General features: G+C 32.2%; 3 protein-coding genes across 4 annotated transcripts in view; 2 read left to right on the plus strand and 1 right to left on the minus strand.

Annotated features, from left to right (window-relative positions):
* The window catches only part of atos (atos homolog atossa), a 36,356-nt gene extending 28,902 nt beyond the window's left edge, over positions 1 to 7,454 (plus strand). The window contains 7 exon segments of the mRNA XM_088200706.1: positions 1,526 to 1,728; positions 1,792 to 4,374; positions 4,441 to 4,646; positions 4,733 to 4,902; positions 4,971 to 5,173; positions 6,874 to 7,238; positions 7,241 to 7,454. Of these exon segments, the coding sequence (XP_088056832.1) occupies positions 1,526 to 1,728; positions 1,792 to 4,374; positions 4,441 to 4,646; positions 4,733 to 4,902; positions 4,971 to 5,173; positions 6,874 to 7,238; positions 7,241 to 7,320 (3,810 nt within the window). The 3' untranslated portion in view covers positions 7,321 to 7,454.
* Positions 7,455 to 14,627: 7,173 nt separating this feature from the next.
* On the plus strand, positions 14,628 to 20,225 carry LOC148228765 (angiotensin-converting enzyme-like). The gene is made up of 10 exons (XM_088200714.1): positions 14,628 to 14,701; positions 14,929 to 15,367; positions 15,427 to 15,541; positions 17,763 to 17,979; positions 18,042 to 18,346; positions 18,693 to 18,835; positions 18,908 to 19,019; positions 19,130 to 19,602; positions 19,671 to 19,820; positions 20,000 to 20,225. The coding sequence occupies exons 2-10, from the start codon at positions 14,940 to 14,942 to the stop codon at positions 20,169 to 20,171; spliced, it is 2,115 nt and encodes a 704-aa protein (XP_088056840.1). The 5' UTR covers positions 14,628 to 14,701; positions 14,929 to 14,939; the 3' UTR covers positions 20,172 to 20,225.
* Positions 20,221 to 26,137, minus strand: conv (insulin like growth factor binding protein acid labile subunit convoluted). Of its 2 annotated transcripts, none has more exons than XM_088200707.1 (20): positions 25,922 to 26,137; positions 25,612 to 25,738; positions 25,376 to 25,535; positions 25,147 to 25,316; positions 24,929 to 25,081; positions 24,751 to 24,854; positions 24,583 to 24,681; positions 24,411 to 24,512; positions 24,198 to 24,342; positions 23,877 to 24,131; positions 23,646 to 23,818; positions 23,383 to 23,586; positions 23,082 to 23,316; positions 22,742 to 22,941; positions 21,773 to 21,857; positions 21,520 to 21,715; positions 21,383 to 21,460; positions 21,133 to 21,324; positions 20,791 to 21,070; positions 20,221 to 20,719 (listed from the first exon to the last, which is right to left on the minus strand). In XM_088200707.1, exons 2-20 carry the CDS (start codon positions 25,729 to 25,731, stop codon positions 20,275 to 20,277), a joined length of 3,396 nt encoding a protein of 1,131 aa, XP_088056833.1. In that variant the 5' UTR covers positions 25,732 to 25,738; positions 25,922 to 26,137; the 3' UTR covers positions 20,221 to 20,274. The 2 variants fall into 2 exon arrangements, with proteins under 2 accessions (XP_088056833.1, XP_088056835.1); XM_088200709.1 differs by having other exon boundaries at positions 25,826 to 25,964.
* Positions 26,138 to 27,054: the final 917 nt, after the last annotated feature.

Here is a 27,054-nt window from a genome sequence, read left to right on the forward strand (position 1 = left end):
AGTCTCGAATCTATCCGAAAAAAATATAATAAAACATGTAATTTCAGTGAAATCATATTGAAATACATTTTTACCAGTGAAAATAGTAAAAATGGAGCTAGTAAAATTATATGACGTATAAATGGTAGTGTATTTTTTGGTGAAGTTATATTTTCACTAGTGAAGTCATAATACATTTTCAACAGTAGACATAGGTACTAGGAAAAATATAATTTAATTAATAGGCTCTATCTGCTCTGAAATGTCTATGAAACACAATTTGACATTTGCTGTTCAAACCAAACCTAATGACAACCTATTTTTATACACATGTCTCATATACAATAAGACTTAGAAGCAAACCTTTTTTCAAAAATATGATTTTTTTATGTCTTACTGCTAAAATTTTATAAACCAAAATTCAACATTTCCCTGATCATGAAAATAAATATTTAAGCACGTATTTTATGTTGAAACAAATCATAAAAAATGGTAGATAGCTAGCTTACCGACAATTCTACGGATTTTTGATATGAGAGTATTGATTCAAAGTATATTCAAATCGAATTTTGGTCAATAGGAGGGCGCAAAAATAATTATTACTTCTCAGAAGTCAAAAATTCACGTCAAAAGCAATAAAATCGCGTCGGCGCCGTCGCAGTGGGAACGCTTGGTAACGAACTTTTCCACTGCAACGGCGACGAATTTTTGACTACTGAAAAGGGATAATTGTCTTTTGCGCTCTCCTATTGGTCAAAATTCGACTTAGATGCACTTCACTCAATTCTCACATGTTGTAAGTCGTAATATTGTTAGAAAAATGCTTGCTTTTTACCTGAATTTTAAACAGGGACGTTATTTGGTGGCTTTTGTCTTCTCCTTGAATTTGACCAGAAAAATGCATGTTGTTTAATAAAATACTATGAATCGCAATGAAATCGAAATATTAAAAGCTTTTGCGCACCCCCTGAAAAAAGTTGAAATGACATTCCTGATGCTATACTTGCTTTGGTTGTCACTTCGCTAGCCATCCAACAGTGAATGCGCCATCGCAGGCCGCGATGGCGCATTCACTGTTTTTTGTGCTCTCCTATTGGTCAAAATTCGGTTTAGATATGCTTCATTCAACTCTCACTTATTGTAAGTTAAAAAACATCTTAATATAATATGAACGCTAAATAACCGAACGCTTCCACTCGATGGCGACGGCGCGATTTTACTACTTTTTACGTAAATGATATGAAAAGTTATTGACTCATGTGTGCATGTGTGTATTAATGATTATATAGTATTTATTTTTAATATAACACATTACATTTTAAACTATAACGATATTATTTACAAAAAATAAAACTATCTGTGAAAATCGTGTATTCGATCAGTGGTGACTAATATAACTTATAGTTGAAAGGCAAGTAGACACACGGGATAAAGAAAATGTTCATGTATCCGAAAATGTCCGAAAAACATTCAAATTTTTAATGACATCGTTGAAAATATTCTATATCTTCCTTATGAATCAACTGATTTTTGCATTTTTTTTCAGGTCGCGTCGAACGGTGGACCCGCCACCGCGTACAACTTGAAAGCGCGGATGGCGAAAGCCGCCCCGCTGCGATGGCGGGCGGAGGCTCTGTGGCGGGATCGAGCGCCCCTCTGTATCGAGGTGTTGCTCGCTCCGACCTGCGACGCCTGTAGAGAGCCTCTACTACTACTGGAGCGCTGGACTTTGTCGGTCTACTCTCAGAGGTAACACCGCGAGAGAGTCCTTTTCCCCGCATTCGCTAACCGTTCGCCGTTCGTTCTCTTCAGGAGTCGAGGCGGCGTCGGTTCGATCACGTCGCAGTGGCTGCTCAACGCCGTCCGGTCGCAGCTACACTTCTCGCAGATATCCGCGTGGAGCGCCAAGCTGAAGCGGGACGCCGGAGAGAGGCTCGCCAGGGCAAGGAGGGAACTATCGCCTTCGGAGAGGCGGCGCAAGCTGAGCCGGGAGACGTGCAACTATAAAAAATACGAGTCCAACTGCGACGAAGACGTGCTGAAGGCAGACGCTGACCGTAGCTCGCCGGAGAAGGACGGAGTCGAAAACCTGAACGTCGTCTACGAACTGAGAGCGCCGAGCGAGAGTCCCAAGTCAAGCTCGTTCCTGCGATCGCCCTCGAAGCACGTCTTTCCACTCACCGATATCGGTGGCGACGTTTACCTGGAAGTCGTGCTTGAGAGCTTACCGAGGCTGGAAGACGTGCCCGCGGTGCGATGCGCGTGTTCCGTCCCGGAAAGGAGGAAGAGCCGAGATGCGTCTTCGTCGGAGAGCCCGTCGGGAGACGCGCTCGCCAAAAAACTCGCCGTCTCTTGTTCGCTCGCCGAACCGGAGCCTCCGGACGAAGATGGGCCTTTCGATCCAGGCGCCGGCTGCTCTGGAATGGTTTTGCGACCCCCCGACCTGAACGACTCGGGCGTGTCGGGCTGCTGCAAATCTCGCGACGCGTCTCCCGCCGCCACTTCCGTGAACGAAGCCTCCTACCGTCTGAGGTTCGCCCCCGTCTATCCGGTCGTCGACGATAGAATGCAGACGTCGTGCAAACAGAAAGGAAAGCATCGATGCAACTGTGACGACGAGTCAGACCAAGGCGTTAGAGAAACGGCCGTCGTTTACTCGACGACCGACGAGAAGAAAATCAGAGATCCTTCTAAACAACATCACCGAAGGCACAGAAAAGAGGCAAAGCAGAGACTTCCGGAGCCCGCGGATTCGCGCAGAGACAGAAAGCACAGCCTTGTAGATAGAAAGGCGAGAACTTGCAGCTCATCTGACAACTCGGACGGTAGAAGTTCTCCGGAGCTGGTGCGGTATGGCGCGCTTTGTCACGACTGCCGCAACTGTACGCGTGGACCTCGGAACGGCTGTCCCTTCGAGAATCCGGTCAGGTGCGGGAAGCAACCCGAATCCGGCGCTACCACTTCCATTCCGATACTTCAAGCTTCCAAGTTCGACCACGTCAACAGGTTCGGCGGATTCAGGAGCGCCAAATCGCTGCACGGGCCGCTGACGCTTCGAGAGTTCTATTCTCTGAAACGACAGCAGAGCGTGAGGCTCGACGGCGCCGGATCTCTCCGCGAAGCTCCTTCGAACGACGCCGACGACGTCACGTTGCGAACGGAGAGCGTCGCGTCGGCGGAGATCTGCCCGTGCGAAGTACGATTGGACGCTTCGCCGAAGGGATTTCGCTTCGACGACGACGTCGACTATCGCCCGTCGACCAAAAAACTGATCTCGAGCTACACGCAGACCGACGACATGCAGTGTGGATGCGGAAAGTCGCTCGTTCCCGTGTGCTCCGACTGCGGTGACCCGCCTCGAACGGACTTCAGCCGATCTTCTCCGGGCGTCTTTGCGATGAAACGCTCGACGGCCAATCACAACCTGGCCGATGTCGATAAGTCTGCTCTGTTTCTGGAAGCCATGGAAAGAACTAGTCGCAAATGCGGCGTCGAGCGCGAAGATAGAGAACTCGGCTCCGTCGAATTCGCCGCGGACGCCGAAGTGGGCTCCAACGGGAGAGTCAAAGTGATCGATTTACATTGTGATAATAGTATTAGTAAATTAAATAATTGCGAGTGTGATAATAATATAGTATATTCTAATAGTTATAAAAAACGTAGCGGTGCGAAAGATTCGCTTTCGCGTAGAAAATCTCTATTTAGATGTAGCGACAGACGCGAAACCAAATGTAACTCATATGGCGATAAAGAAAATTCTCTCACCGAATCGGATCTCAGTATTTTAATGTCCGACGATGCCGCCGAACGTGTCGTCAGGCGCTCGGAGCCCGACCCCGAAGATTCGTTGGAAAATTTCATTCGAAAACCCAAGCTCAAAAGATTTGCTTCGCCATTAGACAGACTTGACAAAATCATCTCGGATCGAAACATGAAAAAAAACAGGGAGAAGTGTTCAGAAAACAGCAACATCGACTCCTTCTATCGTAACGGCAAACCTCTCTCGGAAATCGAAACACCGGATAAAAAAAAGCGCACCAAAACCCAAAACGAAAATGGATACATACACATTGCTGCGGACGAAAGAGAGGAAGACAACGTCGTCGTTTACGAAAAGGGCGATTATGGCACATTCGGACATATCATAGAGTGCGACAGAACAAAATCAATGCCTATCGTCTGCAATCAAAGTAACTCGGTGCCTATATCTGAACATTCTGCCGTTCCGTCCGTTTCCGAAATGGACAAGTTCAGATATAGGCTAGATTCAGCGGCGTCTATGGTCTTCCATTCCCACACCGGCCTCCCTTTGACTTCCAGTCCAGCTCCGTTGCGAAGAGGAAAGTCTTGTTTCGACTACGACAGCTCCATAAACAGCGTATCCAGTATTAAAAGGTATGTTTTCTGAAGTTCGATCCGGATATAAAAAACTAGTTGTGCTTACAATTTACGTCATTTTAGCGCACTGTACGGCTTGAGCGCTTCGGATTTAGAAACGCTCGATCAGAATCCGACGTGGTCTCCAGGATCCAGTCCGGGTTCTCCTAGTCACATACAAACTGAACCGCCATCTTTCAACAACTTGCTATCGAAAACTGTATCATCTTCAATCATAGCTCCGAACAGAAGGAACAAATTTAGGCACGGCACTAGCAGTGGACTCTTAGGTATAATAGTATTTTCGTATTACCTAGCTTTATTTATTTTTATGAGCGTGGACGACCTTAATTATTATAAATGATTTGATTTTTAGGAAGTTTCGAGGAATCCGTACTAAACGGCAGATTGGAACCAGCAGCTACAGTAGCAGGATTCACTGCAGAAATCGGCGCTTCCGGCGAATTTTGTCCATCTCATATAAAGTTACCTGTTACAGTTTTTTTTTACACTCTAGGAGACAACACCACCTCGTCACCTTATCTTGTAAGTATTATTTATTTTACTTTGTATAAAAGCGCTTATGTACGACTCATATTTTATTATTATTTTAGGGCCATATAAATCTAGGAAGAAAAGGTTATTGTGTACCACGCGCAGGTACCATTCAAGTAACTTTGTTCAACCCACACGGAACCGTAGTCAAGATGTTTGTAGTTATGTATGATCTGGAAGACATGCCGCCTTATTCAAGAACGTTTTTAAGACAGCGGACCCTCTGGGGCGGAACTTGTCTGCGTTACCTGATTCATCTCAGGTATTTAATGGCTTAATAATCAACGCCGATGATAATCAAACTAATTTAAATTAAAAGTTTAGTTTTATTATGACTCGATTGTGACTAGCAATAATACCGGAATTTTCAATACCGACATTATAATTATTTTAATTAATTGAACAAAAAATATTTCATGTACCACTCGCATGATTCACCATGTTTATTAATTAGCAGAACCAAAGCATTCGTATACCTCGGAAACTATTGTTTCGATATATTAAATATTTTAATTAAAACACACATTAATTATGGAAAAAAAATATTTTCGAAAATACGGGCGCCAAATCTTTCTTCTTTTGGAACAATAAATCTAGGACAACATCTGATTAGACAAAATATCGTCTTCGATCGACCGCTCCTAAATTTTTATACCATATCCAATTTATTCCAATTAATATATTACTCATTATTTTTTGTCATGTTAAAATTAACATTTATTAAATTTGAGTTAAAAATGTTTATGCAAATATTATAGAATAAAAAAATCGTAAACTACTTAACCCTTTTAGTCCCAGACAATTTGGCCTAACATGCAAAAAATATTTTTTTTTAAAAATCATTGATTTGCATTCTTAAATAAATTATGTTAAACATGTGTTTTAAATTTTTTAATCTTTTTTATGTAATTCTCAACAACATGAGGTAATAAAAAGCAATAATATTTAGTTATTACAACAATAAAAAAAATTATTTTTCATATTTATTTACTTATAAAAATAATCAAGTTTGATTTAAAGAAACACCCGTCAACATATTTTAATTATTCTTATTTTAATTATATAATAATTAGTTTGTAACAGAAAAAAATAACAATGCATTGTTTTCCAATAAAAAGTTTTTTTTAAATATGTTCTTTATTTAAATATAATTATTGAGACTTACTTATTGTTATTATTTTATTACTTAACAGCAATGCTTAGTGAAACATATTCTGTGGACTATTTGGATAAAAATACGTCTGAATGAAGATAAAAATGTACAAATATTACAAAATTTTCACTTCGCCAGCCATCCCTATCATAAAAAAGGCGCGTTCATTTCTCTGTAACTTATTAGTATTATTAGTATTTCTTATACATTGACACGTCGCGCATATCGTACAAAAATATCGAACATGTAAAATTGAATTTCAAAAAGTTACACCGAAATATCGGCCGGTGAAATTTTTTGCATAAATAGTTTTTCAGTGGACTAATATTTTGCCCCCCTTGGACTAAAAGGGATATTATTCTACTTTGATATCCTACCCCGATAAAACTGCATAGGCTTAACATTGAGCATCATTTTATTCTCCGTTTCTGCTTTCAAGCAATATGGGCATCGTCACATTCGTAGTTCTGAGTCATGTAGATATCGTTTTTAACAAATAAGATGTACAGATTTAAAAAAAAAATTCGTTACTATCAGTATTTAATTTTGTAATACCGATAGTACCGAAGATCAATTTTTACCCCAATACCGGTATTACTGGTATTGCAATCCCTAATTGTGATGGGCTACTTGTTCCTATCGCCATTTACCCCAGCTCTTTTTCTCTTTAAGTGATTAAGCTTTTGTTCCATTATTAGTGGAGTAAATAATATGTATTTTACTTTTACGAAATGCATTTCCATTACTCTAAATCTTGTGCTTACATCGATTATATTTATTTACATGTTTTTATTTCATTATAATTTCAGATTTCTCACTTCAAAATCGGGAAAAGTGTATCTGCACACAGACATCAGGATTATCGTATCGCGAAAGGCAGACATAGACACGGCTGCTGCTCACTCGTTGGCTTCGGGCGTGAGGCTAAACGCCTTCACCGAATCCATCAACAACAACAATAACAACGAGCTTGGAAAGAAGAAAGGTTGCAAAGTCGAACGGGGAACCTTCGAGCGGCGGTCACGAAAGGACCAATTCATAATGGAGAAGCAAAAGCTGAACTGCACCAATGGGCTCTACGAACTGAACGACGCCAATCACAATGTCAACCGCATCGATCACATCAAAATCAAGAAGCACGTCAACCTGCATGACAACATGTCAACGGTGATATCGAAAGAGTATCGAAAGAGTTGTCATACGAGCTGAGAAGTTACACGTATGGACCGGACAATCCCAAGTATTCCCCTCGATAGGCTCGATTAGTTTTTAGTTACTTTTTTTTATTTCAATGCGAATAAATTAAAAGTTAGCGAAATGATTCGAAAACATACTTCTGTACGTGCGATGTATAGTCATACAAATGTGTATGCCAGTGTATATATTTCATGGATTCCATTGATCCTCATATATATGTTTATTTATTTATTTTTTTGTTATTCATAAACTTGTGTTTGTTTGTTGTGATTATTTTGTGTCGCAGGTTAACGAGTCACATTTTCACCATGATGTTGCTTTATTATGTTTATTATTTACGTTAGTGTAAATTTGTAGCATAAAATCAAAATTAAGTTACTGCGCTTGCACAAGATTTATAAATTTACAACCAAAGTATTGTGAGACGATAATATTGGTCTAGTTTATTGTGAAGTTACACCGAAGCTGTTTTTGTACATATTTTAAATTTACCCGTTCTGACAAATGGATTTATTAATCTTCTGTGCGATAACTATAGGAGAATATGTTATTAACATAGACTTTATATACTGAATAGATAACACTTGATTTTTACACTGTTGACGAATTTTTTGTGAAATTAAAAATAATCATATCAGGGTTTTTGTCGATGAAAGATGACACTTTAAATTTTCTTTGAGAAAGTAAGGTTTGCCAATACATCATATGTATAAATTTATAACATACATATTTTTTGTTGTAAATTACTCAAATCTATTGATCGTATATATTTTGTATGGTAGTTGATTAAAATCATTTTGTCCAAAGTGACTATCATTATAATATAGATGTTCTTCGATGATGAAGTTCAGTGATTTTCGTGTAAAATAATCTGATTCGAGCGTATGTATTTTTAACGTGTTTTAGACATGCTTTTTTGTAATTTATCATATATTTTGTGTATAAAAAAGATTAATGTTTTACATAAATAAAAATGTGAATGTTTTAACGTCAAAGTTCTCGTTTAGATTTTTCTTATATTAGGAACGATGAAGGGCCATCGACACGTCAGAAGGACCAAATCGTACGTTATTTTTCTAACGTACTGTTTTAATTAAATATAACGCGTTGTATCTCTGCATACGTATATCAATCCAATGTGATGTGTTATTCTCTGTATTCAAAAATTGACAGTTAAAATATTTACTCATACAAAAAAATCCCAAATATTTTATTTTGTTTGTTTTGTACAAATTTTGTTTAAAAGTGTACGAAATTTAATATTAAACTATGTTAAAATATTATTTTTTCGATTTATAATGATTTATTTTTACACCCAACATTAAAAGCTGTGCTGATTTTTTAACTCATATTTTTATTAAATCTCTTATAATGAATATATATGTATATTTATAAATTGAATCTAAATTATCGGCAATAAGTCGTCACAATTGATATATTTTTGTATAATATCGAATATTAAATATTTTTCAATAGTCCATTAGTTTAGTAGAGGACGTAACGACTTTTAGAAGCATGTGTGTGATTTCATAAATGTGGCTTTTGGCCTTATGTGTTTATGTAACCGGTGGCAAAGTAGCTCAATTAATAAATATATTATCAGTCTGTAAGTAGGTGCGGGCTACTCAAGTGCGCCAACCGTATATGTGAACATAATTGTCCATTCTTCAATTTTTCCAATCCTCGACATGATTTTATTCCTCTGATAAACTTTTAATATGAAGAACGCTAATGTTCTCTTGTGATTTATGTATCATTGTATATTGTAATAATGTTCGAGACACAATTTTATTTTAATTATATACATATTATAAAATATTATTATCATTGATATTAAACATATATAAATATATAAAAAAGAAATATAATACATAGTATATATATTATATAACATATGAAATATTTTGATTATAAATGTATTTATGGTATAAAATATGAAAAAAATTGAAGGTATGTGATACGTTGCTTAGTGTTTCTGGTGTAAAAGATGGTATATATTATACATATATAAATATGTATATATATGAATATAATAAAAGAAATGATAAAAAGTATGCATCTTTTATTTAATTAAATTTCTATAATAAATCTCTAATCCGCAGAATAAGTCTCGCGATTCGTTTGCCGTGCAGATTAGCTTTTCATACCTTGGGGCAAATTAATTTTGCTCTGTATCTGTAAAACGAAATTCATTATGCTTTTAATGCAAACAAATACAGAACTGTCTGTAAATGTGAAAAAGACTAGTTATTTTTAACCACCATAAATAATTAGTTGTTCATAAATGAGGCCAGAATAATGAATATCATTTACTTTGTGGCAGTTTATTTTGTCAATGGTAAAAAATAACTGTTAACAGATCCAGCAAGGTAAATTATTGACGAGCCAAGAAAAGTTTTATCGAACGGATGCAATAAAAAAAATATTGGAATGCTTATTGAGCAATTAAAAACTGCTAGCATCGCTACAAACCAAGCCAAAGATGCTGCTGATATCATCATCATCATCAAAACAGCCATGGCAGAATCTGAACAACAAAAGACCGCCGTCATCGTTGTAGAAGATATTGATCTGCTGATTATTTTAAAAGGACGAACCTAATCACATCAGCAAGAAATTTTCTTAAAGAAAATTGACAAATGAAATGTGAAGACACGCATGTATTCGCCTCCTGTTGAGCAAAATTCGGTTTGAATATACTTTGATCAGCCATCTTATACTAGAAATCCATAGTAATATCGACATGGATAGCTATCATATTTTAAAAAATAGTGTAATTTTGAAATGTAGACCAACTATGGAGCAATATGTGAGATGCGATGTCTATCTGTACTTATTCTTCCGCTTATTTACCCCCTGAGAGATGCGTTGCCTTAATTTATATTTTGGACTATAATTACCCATAATTAGTTTTAGAACTTTCTTTAGGTTAGGTTTGGGTTTGAACAGCAAATGGACGTTTCGCAATTGTCAAATTTAGTTTCATAAACACTTTAGAACAGCATATTAGCGCCTATCAGTTATCCTATCAAATTATATTTTCGCTAGTAGAAATATATATCTACTAGTGAAAATATAACTTTACCAAAAAATACACATTCACTGTAACATTTAGACATCGGATATAAATAAATAATGATAAGTACATATTTAAATATATATATATATATATATATATATATATATATATATATATATATATATATATATATATATATATATATGTATATATATATATATATATATATATATATATATATATATATATGTATATATATATATATATATATATATATATATATATATATATATATATATATATATATATATATATATATATATATATATATATATATATATATATATATATATATATATATATATATATATATATATATATATATATATATATATATATATATATATATATATATATATATACATATATACATATATATATATATATATATATATATATATATATATATATATATATATATATATATATATATATATATATATATATATATATACATATATACATATATATATATATATATATATATATATATATATATATTACTACATATAGAAAAGTTGAAATCATATCATTTTACTTAAACCCGCTAGATGATTTATGTATTCACTGGTAAAATTAAATTATATTTAAAAAAATATTTTCGGGATAGATTCGAGACTTTTTTTTAGATCTTCTTTTAGGAATAACCACATAAAGCTGAATGTATTATTTATTTATTTTTCTGCATTAAATCCAGTTATCAAATTATCGATAATAAATCTATAAAAACATTAAATTTATATAATTCAGCTGATGCTGTTGTTGATTTTTCGTTTTTTCTTTGTTTTTTTCTTAGGTATTCGATCTGAATTTTCAGATCGAATACCTATATTTACTGCTACTAATTTACATTCGTTGAATATTTCCTCTCATGTCTAATATTTTTAAACGTTCAAAAAACAATAAAGTCAACAATAATTTTTAAATAAATTTTAACACAAACTTGTCCCTTTGAATAATAATGTTTATTGTGAAAGTACTACCAAGAAAGTAGGTGATTTTGAAGGCAATGTTCTGCTCCTTTTATTTATTGTATAATATATATAAAAAGGGCTGAAGAAACTTATACCTGAAATACATACATCTCAAACAACTGTAGTTCAGATTCGTTATTTGAGGTCGGTTTTTACTTTTTTTATAAATACATTCTTGCTATGATTTTTTCCAGAGTCGGGCCCCGAGAATTTGTCCCCTCTCGGCAGGTTGCAGGCACCTTGCATTCTACCTCAAAGGTGTTGGTAGACACTTATGAATTATTATGTTATTTTTTATTTATAAATCATATTTATTACTTATAATATATTTTATTTAATTTTGATAATTTAAATTTTTAATTAATTTTGTCTCATAAATTTCTTATTTATAAATAATATTATTTTTATTATATAAAGCTTTGTAAAGCGTACTATAAAAAACAACCAGTCTTTTGCGTGTGTAACAGCGTAAAGATAGATTCGCAAATCATTTAAAATATGACAACGTAGCTATTTTCTGAAATATGAGTTTGACGGATGCTTTGTTTGTTTGGAGATTTAGCATCGACCCTCACTTTTTTGTTAAAGTGAGTTTCAACGGTTTAATGCACATGCTCGGAACTAATAATGGATACTTTTAATGGAAAAATTCACAAGGTGGAAAAGGTTGCCAACCTATGTATTTTTAAACTTTTTATATTATTGAGAAGGTATTTTAATGCGTTTTTATACAAATTGTTAAATGATTAATTAATAACCCATTTGACCCAATTAATAACCCATAACTGTACCCCTAATAAAATATTTTAATACATTTAATAAAATAATTTATTAGTATTATTTATAATATATTAGTGAAATAAAATTTGATGTTAAGCATAAACATGTTTCCATGGGCGCTCATTTTGTATAAAATATAATATATGTATATTGAAATTCGATATCGTTAAAAGTTACGATCGACTTGAAAAATATCGCTAACAAGTCAATTACGTTGCTTTTCCTACAAGCATGAATGGATACATACATACTTTTGTAGTATAGAATGGAAAGAAAGTTGCTTACATATTCCGTGTATTTGATATTTTTTGAATTAAGATATGTAATAAAAATTCTAGAGAGCTTTTTTGCTATTGATTTTTATTAAAAGCTGTGCATATAAAAAAATCAAACTTAAATTAATTATAGACGTTTGTAAAATTTAATGAATAGATTATATTCTAAAGATTGAGCTTAATTGTACCTATTTGTAAAAAAATGTAAAAAAAATTTTGATACAACTGTATTATAGTTTATAGGTCACATCAATTGTCATTCAGTCTTCGCTCTACAGCAAAGCTCGGAGCAATAATTGAAAAATACGACCTGCCAATCCGGTCTAATGCAAACAAATCTCCTTCAATCCCCTGTGTGTGACTTGGCAATAAAATGCAATCAATTTTAAATGTAAAACACACTACATCTACGATGTCCGTAAATACACGGTGAGAGCAGTTTAATTATTTTCGTCTAAAAACGCTCTTTGAAAAGTATCATAAAGCTTCGTTTCTTTACGTTGCAAATGGCTATTATAATAAGTTCATCCGCAAGGTTCAAAAGTCAATGTAAGGATCAACATCGAACAAATGTCCTTTGTGGTTGAAACTTGTGTTTAGACACTACGTTTGAACTAACGATCTTGTTTCAAACATTCTTCATCGTCTATGTATATAAATTAACAAGGTTACTAAGAAAATATTTTTTTTCAGACAGACAAAGGTGTAAAAGGATCAACATCCACGGAACACCAAAAACGTCATGATCAAGGAGAAAATAAAATATTCAAAACATCATGAATATTTTCGACTTTTTTTTAAGAAAATAACAGAATATAAGTAGCCCAACTGTGAAACATAAACTAAACATTTTATTTAAGGAAAATTAGGGTTTTTTAAATCTTAAACAAAATTTTACGCTACGCGGCCTCAATATTTTCTTTCTAGAAAATATTAGTTTATGAGTCAAATATCACCAATGATATATTTGACGAGTGGATAATTTAATATTTTTTTGTATGTTTTTATAAAACAAGCAAATTTTAATTAAAGAGTATAAAATAACTCTTGATTTTTTCTTAAATTAAAGTCATATGAAAATATCTTATTACATACAATATATACTATTAGTCGATGATTTTATTGTTTCTTACATAAACGTACTTAAAATATTTCACATGCTATTTTTTTCGTATCCGTATTTGTATCCTAGTGCCTTTTTGATACAATCCATTGTATTTTCAGTGTAGTGTCTACACAATGAAGTACTTTTTGCTTAGGGGCGGTTTCGACAATCCATCAATGCTCGACGACTTTCGGCTGCGAGCTTCCGTGTGCACTAGAGAGTCGCGATCGCATCCCTTATTCTTACCGTTGCGGCCAGGATTTCAGCGCTTGAGAACGCACCATAACTAGGGTTTCCAACAGTCCTGAATTGACCGGAATTGTTCCGGAATTAAAATAGCCATCCAGGATCCCGGTTATGTGCCAAATTGTTATGAAATTTCAAAGAAAGATGACTCAAAAGGTCACCTCCAACATTTTTGAACAAAAATATACGAGATTATTTTTTGAATTGCTTCAGTTTAGAGCTTAATAAATAAACATAATAAACAAAAGCACATAAATAAACAAAAGCTTATAACTAATTGCTTTATTTGTGTCCTTTGTACTTTCTAAAAAATAAGTTTTCTTTTGCCGGCCTTATACATTTACATTTACAAACGATTACGTATCTAAGCAGACATACAACGATACTCATTAATAGTATAAAAACCGTGAACATAGCCCGGAAGGTCGTTGCCAAATACAAAAAACACGGGCAGAGCATATAATTATGATTTTGCCGATTTTATCCATTTTAAATTCATCATATACTACATTCTATTGTATATATAATAATTTATAATTAAAAACTTTTGTCTTTAAAAATAATAAATCAATATTTAAACTGTTACTACTGTTAATAGAAAAATATATTAGATATAGTAAGTTAAATAAATACATTTAATCATTTTCAACTATTATAGTCACTATCACAATCTCCAATTAAATCATAAGGTCCTTAAAAAACAAAATTCACTTTTACCGGTATTAATTTTCATTATTCTCGAATATTATTTAAAAATGAATTTTATGTTTAAATTAATTTTATTCTACAGTAGTTTAAAGATAGCTGTTCTAAAAATATAACTGTGAAAGGTTGTGATCTAGCATGTAGTTTGAGTATCGCTGAATTCTAAAGCACATACTCCATGTTATCCAGTCTTACCCCGAAGCTCGTTCTTTACGGTCGCTCGTTATATTGAAATTTGATCTCTATACTATTTCATTGCAAAACCATAACATTTCAGTAAGAGCAATAAATTACATTTAACTTAATATTAATTTGGTGATACTATTAATATTGGTATAAAATTTAGTTAAGCCGAAATATAAATTAAACTAACCACTTAACTCATCTTCGATAAAGTCAATCAATGTCATGCATACATTATAATGTTAATGAATATGTATTATCTCGATACATTAACACACTAACATTTTATCGTGACATTTATGATATATTATTTCTTTCAGATTCGGCAAAAATGAGGAAAAAAAATAAATTATATATTTTATTGCTACATCTGGCAACACTTTTATACGCAAGTGGCGCTTCTCTGCTAACGCCAAATATGAATATCGAAATTCATAAGAAACTCGATAAAATGACGATTGAGGCCTGCGAAATGAACGAAGGCGATTCGTGCGAACGGTTGTTAAACTCTTGGTTTTGCAGGATCAACGATGATATTTTAAAGTTGAATATCAAAGCAGCCGATTTAGCTTGGAGAGCTTCCACAGGTCAGGAAGTCTTAAAAGAAGAAGGCATCGAAATCGATAGAGTGCGTTCTTTGTGGCGGCAGACTGTTTGTTCTAGGATTGCTCTACTGAAACAATCGATCTTAAATCCTTTTAGGACGAGACAAGTGTATTTATTGTGCAGGGGAATCATTTTCAATGACAAGGAAATCAGGTTAGTATTATATTGATGGTAAAAATAATAAACATATCGACTAAAACTTCCATTTTCAGATCGTTAAATACTATTTTGGAAAAAATGCAGAATATATATACAAACACTGAAATATGTATTCCATATGGAACGTCCAATGGTGTAGAGAATGCGATTTTAAAGGATATGCAAAAGGTTAGTTATCCCTTAAAAACTGGATATAAATTGTGGATTTCATTGGATATATTTTTTAAAGAAAATCAGTGGTGTAGTGGGGCTGTAATGCGTTATAGTATTATTTTTTAAGCTTCTATATGATTATTGATTTTGAATTTATAAATAAAATTATATAACTTCTCAGAATTAAAATAAAAATTAAAAGTCGGATTTTTATCAAATACTATGCGAGTTGTCTGGACGTAAAAAAATTATGCAAGAAAACAATGGTTCATGAATATTCCCGGAATATAATAATACTGTAATTTTAAATACCGGTATTACAGATAGATAAAATTGTAGATACCGGTATTGAAATAATTATTATTATTTTAATTAATTAACCGAAAAAATAGTTCGAGAACCGCTCGCATGATTCAACACATTTATTGATTGGCAAAACTAAAGCATTTGAATTCCCTGGCAACTAATGTTTCGATGTAATTAATGTTTTAATTAAAAATTATTTTAATTTAAACACTTCTTAATTATAAAAAAAAATATTTTCGAAAATTCGGGAGTGAAGTCTTTTTTTTATTTTGGAACAATAAATCTAGGACAACATCGTCTTTTACAAAATATAGTCTTTGATCGACCGCTTTTGGATGCCCCTAAATTTTTATACCAGGGGCCAGGGCACCACTCGAAAATTTATTCCAATAAAATATATTACTTATTATTTTTTGTCAGTAACGATTATCTGAAAGAACCTTTAATTATTATTATTATATTAGTTATAAATGATTATGTAAATATTATAGAATAAAAAATGCGTAAATACTGCATAACCTTTTTAGTCAGACAATTCGGCATATGCAAAAAAAAATATTTTTTAAATCATTGCTTTGCATTTTTAAATAAATTATATACGTGTGTATATATTATATATGTGTTTTAACACTATAACTGCCATACGACGCGCCGGTCGTCGTACGTATTTTTGAATGAATGCACCATACGACGGCCGGTCGTCATAATATGATTTTTAGTTTATACAACTAAAAATTTGTTCATTGCAAATGTTTGTTTTCAGTAGTAAAAATATGGAAAAAAATAAAATGCTGCAAAACGGGTTTATTGTTATTTATATAATTACACAAAAATAAGTAAATAATGAGAAGGAATAATTGTTTTTCGCGCTCTCCTATTGGTCAAAATTCGGTATAGATATGCTTTAATCGATTCTCACTTATTGTAAATAATAATATTGTTATAAAAAGTTTTGCTTTTTATGTTAATTTTAAACAGGGACTTCATTTGGGGAGGGGTAGGTGGAAGTTTTTGCCTCCCCCCTTGGCCAGAAAAATGCATGTTGTTTAATGAAATATTATGAATCCTAATAATATCGAAATATTAAACAAATGCCAACTGACTGGTCAACTTTTGCACCCTCCCTGAAAAAAAGAACCGTTATATTTGAAACTAAGAACCGTTATTAGTACTAATCAAATATTTTAATTTTAATTTTTTGTTTGATTACCGATTTTTCAATGCCTTGTACTTTGTACGAATTTCTGAAAAAATTAAACTTGTGCCTCGATCGCAGTCGACCAGTCGCCTTCAATGCTATTTGCAATCGCCCGGGTCTTGAAAAAAACGTCGAAAATTCGGTGTGAATTCGCAAGGATCGAACTATAATATATTTAATTTGTAATTTCATATGAATCTTGTATATATTTAAATAAAATATCAGTAAACTTTTGTGACGGACTTCATACATCGTCATATTAATGAAATTTACAAAGTTGTTCTTATCCCACGATCAATTAAACCTCAAATTTATTTATATGTACAATACACCTCAGTGCTTTCTAAATCTTGGAATATAAAATTTAATTGAACTTAATCAAAAAAAAAATGCTTAGCTATCTTTTAGGTGATACAAAGATAATTTAAAGCCAATTATTTCATATAACTCTAGGAGTTCTGTTTTTACTTTGATCCAGAAAGAGTCAAACGAAGTAGCAGTAGTAGTCAAAATAATTTGTTTTGTAGCTTAACTTTTGATTAACAGCCAAGTCATACAGCTCATATTTACAATATAAAACAAAGCTAGGAAGTGGATGACGGGACTGATCGCATGTTTTATTTGCGTTGTTTTTTTACTTGATCACTTAAATTTTCAGTATTCTTCATCGAACTGCCGAAACACAGCACCATTTAATAATAAAATAAATTAATTAAAAATAATATTTTTTAGCTTGAAATAAATGTAAACGAAAATGAAAACACATCAATATATGGAAACGGTTATTGTTTATCCGGAGAGCCTGATTTAGAAAGAATCATGAGGACCAGCAGACAAGAGTTGGTACTCAAATGGTCTTGGATCGTTTGGAGAGAAGCAGTCGGGCCTCCCATGAAAGTATTATATGCAAAAATGGTATCAATCGAAAACGCAGCAGCTGTTAAATACGGTAATATATTTTTATTATAATAAAATCGTAAGAAGAATACATTTTTTTATATTTGTTCACAGGCTACTCAGATACAGGACAAGTCTGGCGCGAAGAGCTAGAAATTAACAATTTGTCCGGCTTGGTTGATAAACTTTTCGATGAAACGAGAGAACTATACACTCTTCTTCATAGTGTAGTAAGGCATTTTTTGAGAAAACATTATGGAATCGCTTCCGAATCTAAGGATACACTCATTCAAGCACATTTAACCGGAAACATGTGGGCTCAAAACTGGGAAAATATAATTGATCTTATTTTACCAGTGGATGACAATATGAACTTGGACAAATCGATTAAAAGTAAAAAATGGACAGCAAAGGACATGGTATGGTTTAAATTATTATGTGTCGCATATAATGAGTTTTAATATATTTTAACGAGGTTAAGCTATGCTGTCATTGTAATATATTTAAAATATGGTATTTGTTTACGCTATCTTATGACTGTCGGGCAGAAAAATATCTTTACATTCTTAGCAAATGTGCAGACGGTGAATCCGCACGAGCAATGAATAATAATGTTCTAACACATGGCAAAGTCTATATCAAAAGATTGATATTGCAGCCACCCACATATTTTTAATTATTACGAAGATAAAATAAAATATATTAAACCCAAATTTGTAAGAGTTAATAAATTAATATTGAATTTACATACTATTTATTTTTTAGGCTAAACGAGCTGAGGACTTTTACATTTCAATGGGCTTACCTCCAATGACCGAGAAATTCTGGAACTATTCCATATTTAAAAAAGATAATACGACAAAATGCCATGGAACGGCTGCCAATATGTTTTTACCGAAAGATTATAGGTTTACTTATAGAATACATTAAAAGGTCTATGTATGATATTAATAATGTATTAAAACTTATCCTTATTTTAGAATGATATATTGTGCTGAATTGTCATTGGAAGATTTCTACGTTATACATCATGAAATGGGACATATACAATACTATATGGCGTATGAAGAAGATTTGCCGACAATATTTCAGGTCATATTTTATATCTTAAGTTTCTGCGTCGGTGGATGTATTGCGAAAATTCACATTATATTAATTCCGTTTGATCGTTAAATGAAATGATAACCATTTTGTTACATTAGGATGGAGTTAATACAGCATTTCAAGAGAGCATTGGTGATGCTATAATGTTAAGCGTCATGTCACCGCAACATCTTGAACGCTTGAGCTTGATAAACGATAAATTGTTACACGTTTCACCAAATCGACATAAATCTTTCAATAGCACAAAAAGCATCAGTGTTCTATTAGACGACTTATCGAAGTATAGGACAGAATCAAAGCCGAACACCAAATCGAAATTAGATTTCGATGATGTGTTGCTTCTGAGACAAGCTTTATCAAAAATACCTCACATTCCCTATGCTTACGTCTTGGAAAAATACAGATGGGACATATTTTCCGGTAAAATTGAACCGCAAGATTATAATAAAGCTTATTGGGAGTATACTCAGAAATATCAAGGTGTGACTCCGCCTGATTCTCTATTCAGAAGCGAAAAGTACTTTGACGCGGGGGCGAAATTTCATGTTCCAGATAACACTCCTTATATACGGTATATAATTAAGTTATATATTAGTTTATGCTGGTTTGAATTATTATTATATTTTTTATATATTTTAGGTATTTCCTCAGCAGCTTTTTGCAAATACAAATGTTTAAGGGAATGTGTAAATTAAGCGTGTTCGGAAAGATAGATCCACATCAACGCTTACCTATACCGCTACATCGTTGTGATATATACGGTTCTAGAATCGCAGGAAAGAAGCTCAGGTTTGTGTTTTAATTAGGAGAGATTTTTCTCATTTTACCTTCCTCAATGATTCCGTTTTTAACAAATATCAATAAACTCATTGAAAAATAATGAAAGCTATTATCTTATATTTGAAAAATCATAAATTTTTCATATTTATATGTAATTAAATTAATCTTATATTTATCATATTTTACAGAGAAATGATGTCCAAGGGTAGCTCGATTAAATGGTCCGAGGCTTTATACATACTAACGGGAGAGCGTGAAATATCCTCTTCAGCTTTTCTAGAATACTTTGATCCATTGAAGAAATTATTGCAGAATTTGATAGTGAAGAATGAAATCTATGTCGGTTGGGAAAGTTATTGAAATATAAATTAAATAATGTATAATTTACATAAATAAATCTACAAGCAAATTTTACAATAATATTTTTATTAAATATACTCTAAAATTAAATATTTGGATATGCTTATATTAAAACAGTAATAAATTTGTATGACAGCACAGCCATTATTGAATACATGAACAAACTGTTCGTTTTGAACTTTATCGCAGATGATCTCATTTTGTTCCTCAACCTATTATAACTTTCATATATCTTTGACTTTTTAACTATATCTTTATCCAGTTTATCAAAGTCTTCGGGGAACATTCTGCACTGCGTTTGGAACCAACTGAACGTGGACGAAACCGAATTGCCAGCTAAAATGCACAATTCAATCATCGGGTCTTTCTCCTTTATAGCCTTTTGTAGACTAGCGTGTTCGTTGATATTAATAGATAGCTCTCGTTGGAAGTAAGGCAACATTTTGGAGTAAAATACATCGTTTCTTGGATTTCTGATGATGACACTAATATCAGCAATGTCTTTCACAGATTGCACGTACCATTTGAGCAAAATTGAGTTCTGAGAACTGATATAAATGTATGTTTATATTAATTTATCATATATGTTCATAAATAAAGGTAGTTTGTTAATACTCACAAGTGAATTTCTCTAAATACTAGATCTGGCTCTTTATCGTATTCTGAAACTGAATTATCATCGGGGTGCCTCTTGTTGTCTAACTTATTCCTGTTAGCCACATTCTCGATGCAATTTAGTCGATCGTCGTCAACAGATACAAAATATGAGTCTTTCAGGTTAGTTGGAGCTGTACATATTATACTTGAATACAATTCATCATCAAATACTAATCTTTTTGGTAGATGATTTATATAATGTTTGAGAGGTCTTGCAAAGCAATCACATTTCAATGGATTTCCTGAATAATAAAAGCATTTAATATTGCAAATTCCTTTAAGTTTCTTTATTTAAAATATTTACCTGAAAAATATACTCTCAGTTCACTCTCTTTGATTTTAGGAACTAATTTATCATCGAAGAATTCCAATGAATTATTTCTAACGTCGAGTTCAGTTATGTTAACTGACTTTATTATGTGGTCAGAAGGTAACTTTAATAATTCGTTATGGGATAGATTTATAATTTGTATTTTAGGTGGTAATGAAAATGTATCTGTAAGTAATGATTACATATAAAAGCATATTTAATACAAATTTAGCATTTTACATACCTTTATCTGAAGTTAAATCGTTCAAACCGTTGTGTGATAAATCTAAATGTCGTAGTGACGTTAGATTACCGATTACACCTAAAAGTTAATTCATATTTTAGTATGAACTTGAACAAATAAAAATATTACAAACTAACCTTTTCGAATATCATTGAGAATATTATTCGATATATTCAAGACTTCCAATTTCTTGGTGCCAAACATTAAATCTCCAGTTATGACTGGCATTTCGTTGTAGCTCAAATCTATTACTTTTAAATTATATGGAATATATGGATCACTGGGAAACATCTTTCTTGTTATGAAACTAATTTTATTATGACTCAAATTCACCTATAAATAAAATCAATTTAATATTACGATTACAAAATTTATAAAAATTTTTTTTACCCTTTCCAAAGATAAACAATCATCTAATAGTCCGTTTGTTCTGTTGTCCAACTTTTCTAATTGGTTTTGTGATAAGTCTAGTGATCTAAAATATAATTATACGATAAAAGAGTATTTATTTATTTACTGTAATTCTTCCGTTGTAACATGATATGATTAGCCTAACGCATTACAACGGAGTAAACGATCAACAAATACTAAGTAGTGAGTAGGGTTTGCAGTACCAGTAGTACTGATACCGGTAATACCGGTCTTGGGACAAAAATCGATCTTCGGTACTACCGGTAATACAAAATGAAATACCAGTAGTACTGGAAAAAAATCATTTTTTTACAAATCCATATAGTATAAATAAATATATTATATATACGAGAGATAAATCTTTCGAAAATAAATATTATTGAGATATTTTAAAGTAAATATTAAATGTGCAATAATTAATATATACATAAATCACATAAATATCACAATCATCAGTCACATCAATTTATTTTTAGAAAAAAATATGTCGCATTTTGAACAAATACATTTATAATTTTGTACAAACTCTTTTCTCATGAGGTTCTTTCGGATAATCATAACTGACAAATCATTATGAGTAAAATAGGAATATATTTCATTGGAATTAATGGGATAAAAACAATCATAGCCGGAATATACGAATGCTTTGGTTTTGCTAATCAATAAACAAATTAGTGAGTTTTATTGTATTAATTTTAATATATTATTAGAGCTTACAATCAATGCTGTCACTATGCACCATGTAGCTCGATTTCATTAAATTATTCATAACAATATTCATCCGTGAGGCTAGGAAAATCTAAGAAAACTTAATCTATGATAGTCGATCAGAATTATATTTATATAATAATCAATAATTGCGATCTCCTAGACATAATAGAAATTCTAAAACATTTGGGGTTGTGGTGGTATAGTATGTTATAATAATAAATGTACAATGATATTTACCTTAAAGACACCAAACCCTTAAATGCTTCATTTGGAATATGTTTAATGCTGTTGTTTCTCAATGATAGTGCTAATAATTGCAACAATCCGTCAAATGTTCTTGGACTTACTCTCACAATTTGATTATCAGACAAATCTAAATCAAACACTATTGGAAGTCGTCCAAACGCTCCTTTATTGAGCTCAGTTATAGAATTTTTCTGAAAAATAACCATCCCAAATATAAGTTTAGTGCTACCAAAAAACCTAGGTCATGATAATATTATACATATTACGCTTACGCCTCTCATATTAAATTTTACATCTGTAGAATTACATTAATAATAATAATAAAACCTACATTCAATTTTAAGTACTGCAATGAAGTAAGAGTACTGAGAGCCTCCCAAGGTGGTCTTGTAAGTGCAGTTTCTGTTAAAATTAACGTTTGCAATGTTAATAAGCCTCTAAAACTCTCAGTTGATAGACCAGCTTCTAGGGAATTGTGGCTGAGGTCAATTTTTAACAGCGCGTTCATCGACGGCCATGTATTTTCAGGTACCTCTGATATATTATTATATGAAAAATCAATTTCGCTGTAAAAAGTTCTAGATTATCATAACATATTACAAAGTTGACCCTTACTTAAAATAAAATTTTACCCTAAGCTGAGTGGAATTTGGAATATCTTTTGGAGCATATTGTTGCTGACGCTCATCCTCCTACAGCTTGCCAACTTTGTCAGTGCGCCTTTGGATATATCTTTCAATAAGTTGTGTGACAAATCAAGTTCAAGTAGAGTTGGCAATGTACCAAACGTTGGTGGTTTGATTTGCTCGAGTGTATTATGACTCAAATTGAGGTATCTAAAACATTGAAATATGATTTATTACACACATTTTAAGGATAATATATAATGACTTACCTCAAGGAGAACAGAGATTGGAAAACTGCACTAGCAATATCAGTCAAATGATTGTAAGACACGTCAACTGTGTGCAGTTCGTACAGTTTTGGGAAAGTATTCTTTGGAATAGTCGTTATCATATTGTGCGATACATTCAGAGTTTTCAAACCGGTCATGTTATGCAATGGCACCTATGAAAATGATGTTTATAATGGAATAATATAAACTTAATTAACATTATTCAATTACTTGATTTAAAACAGTCAGTTGATTATAAGATAACTGCAATTCTGTAGCATATGTGGTCGCGTCGAATGCTTTCGACGGTATCTGAGTCAAATTATTATACGAAAGATCTAGTATTGTAATATTTGCACAGTTTTCAAAAGAGCCAATTTCAATAGTCGATAAAGCGTTATGAGATATATTGATTTTAGCCAAATAAATATCTTTAAACGATTGTTTCTGAATTTCTGTAATCTGATTCTCGGCTAAGTCGATTATCTAAAAAATGTATTAAATTTTACATGGACTCTAACCAATCTATAAAAAATATATCATGATGTAAACCTCGACAAAGTTAAGCTGATAAAACATCTGGAAATCGACTTTCTTTATCTTATTCCTGGCTAAATCGATAGTGCCTATTCTTGTAATAGATCCGAATGTGCCTCTTCCGACGTCGGATATTTCATTATCAGATAAATAAAGTCGCCTATAAAGTGAAATGAATATAAAACCGAGTATATAGCCTATAAAATAAAATTAATATAAAACAATTACCTCAAAAATCTCATTCCACGGAAGCTGTTTGTATCTAATCTCTTCAATTTATTGCTATCCATGTGTAAAACTCTCAATACAGCATTCCGAGCAAACATTCCTCTTTATTTAATGCATAAAAGAATCATTTAGTATACAGTTATACGAAAATAATTAATAATATTAAATACACCTTGATAATTCCGTTAAATGATTATGTGAAACGTTACACCATGATAATTTAGTCAAATCTGCAATATGTGAGCTTTCCATCTTCGTTATGTTATTATAACTGAAACATCCGCAAACATTTAAAAAAACATTGAATAATAATATACATTTTATATAAAAAGCTAGTTACCTCAAATCTAGTACTTCAACGTCCCTTAAACCTTTAAATTGGTTCCGTTTTAAACTCACCAGCTTATTTCCGTGTACGTCAAAAGTTTTCAACTTCCTCAAAGGCTTAAATTAATAAATATACATTTATTTAACATATTATAAATCTTTCTCTATGTACATATATAAATATGTATTACCTGAAACGATTCTACGTGAAGCTCTGTTAAATCTCCGTTGATAATATGAAGTCTCTCCAATTTACCAACAGATAAACTATCACTGAAAATATCTTTGTCGATACTTTTCATATTATGTTTATCTATATGCAATATAGTCAAATTTCCCAATATCTAATAAACATTTTTTGTACAAATCATTTATAGTTAATTTTAGTTTTAATTAAGTAATATCATACCTTAAAAGCTGCTTTCGGAAAAGTATCCAATTTAGTGTTTATCAAATATATATCTTGAAGAGTATTATTTATACCGAAAAATACTTCTTCATCAATCTTTGTAAGAGGAGTATCTAATATTTTTAAGATTCTTACTTTCAACCGATGAAGTAATGAACCATAGAGTCTGCCTAAATGTTGGATTGTATTATTTCCTAATTTATTTCTATGAGGTCATTAAATTACTCACCTATTTTTAATTCTTTTAGAATGAGCTGTTCTAAAGGCATGTCAAACGTAGCTAAGTTTCTCAAGCCAACGCTCAGGGTCGCTATGCCTACATTTTCACACGATATATATAAACCAGCGTCAGATCCTAATTCGCAAACACATGGATGAAGCAATTTTATCTATAAAGTAAAATATTAATACACTTTGTATAAATTATAATAATAATAATAACTATTGTTATAATTAGATCAATACCGCTTCTGTCGATTTGGGGCAATTGTAAAAAGGCCCTGGTGGAATATACTCAGATTGAGCCTTATAAATAAAGAACAAGTACAATAAAGCACAGAAGATGGTATGCCTTAACGCCTTCATATTTTATCTAAAACACAAATGTTAAAATATAAAGTTTGTTAAATCAGGTTTTACATAAAAGTTGCGAGCTCTACCACTCGTTTATATCACTCACGTTATTTTAATTTTAAAAAGTTTATTATTCTATATAAATATTATTATTAATGTTATATAGCTGTTGTTTAACAATATGTTTTGTTAAAATACTCACAAATACTCAAGAACACGGTGTATTCTTATTAGTTTCTGGTATTTATGTGATTTTTAAATGGCAATAATAGTTGATGTAGTATTCCATTGTATGTATTTTATGCTTTGGATGTGGGTTATTGTGATTTTAACTTGCTCCACTGCATGACGGCTTTCTGTTTGCAAGAAAGCTGACACGAAACTAAAAGTGAAAGTTGTACAACACTACAACTGCCTTAGTACGTACAAGGCCGGCCTTTTCGACCATGAATTTAATATTTATATTTAGATCGAGAATTTCTAATTATTTCATGTTTGATTTACTTAGTATTTTCTCATCGTTATTATTTTTATAATATGTTACAATCGTTTATTTACAAAATTATTGTATATTATTTGGAATAAAACTAGTTTTATATATACTTACATATTTTAATATTATATGTTTTTCAAGATAATAAAAATTACATTTCATCAATAATAATTAATACTAGATTATTATAAATATAAGTCATAATTAAAATTATTATATTCTGAGTAAAATATCTATCATATTTATACAAAGGATTTTTTAGATATACACAGGGACGCCATTTTTTGGGGGACAGATGAGAGCATTTTCCCCCCTTGAAATTGGCCAGCATAATGTATGTTATTTAATGAACCTTAATGAAATCGAAATGTTTAAAAAATGACCACTGATTGGGCAACTTTTGCCGCCCCCCCCCCCCTCCTTGAAAAAGCTGAAATGTCCCTGGGTCAATAGATTATGTTTTTTGTTTGAGACATACCAAAATATTTATTCAAAATTATGTACACGATTATATTCTTTAACAATATTGTTTGATAATCTCAAGTAAATATTGCGTTTTCATTTGGTATCATGGCGCCCCACAAGATCTAGCGCCCCAGGTGATCGCCTGTACTGCCTGCCCCTCGGGCCGGCCCTGCTCACTCTAGTAACACGGGCGTGACGGTCATTCGATCGTGTGGCAACCCTTGGCGGGCCCGCAAATGCCGGTTGGGTCCGGCCTGCTGATCCGCGTTTTTTCACTTGTATAAACCATGTAAACAACTCGTATCACAATAAATCATCACTGCAGCTGTCCTATCTGTGTCTAATTGCCACCCGTCACCATCCTGTCGCTAAAATAT

The sequence above is a fragment of the Plectrocnemia conspersa genome, unplaced genomic scaffold, assembly GCF_051122295.1.
Source record: "Plectrocnemia conspersa isolate PC_06_02 unplaced genomic scaffold, ASM5112229v1 ptg000012l, whole genome shotgun sequence".
NCBI classification, from domain to species: Eukaryota; Metazoa; Arthropoda; class Insecta; order Trichoptera; family Polycentropodidae; genus Plectrocnemia; species Plectrocnemia conspersa.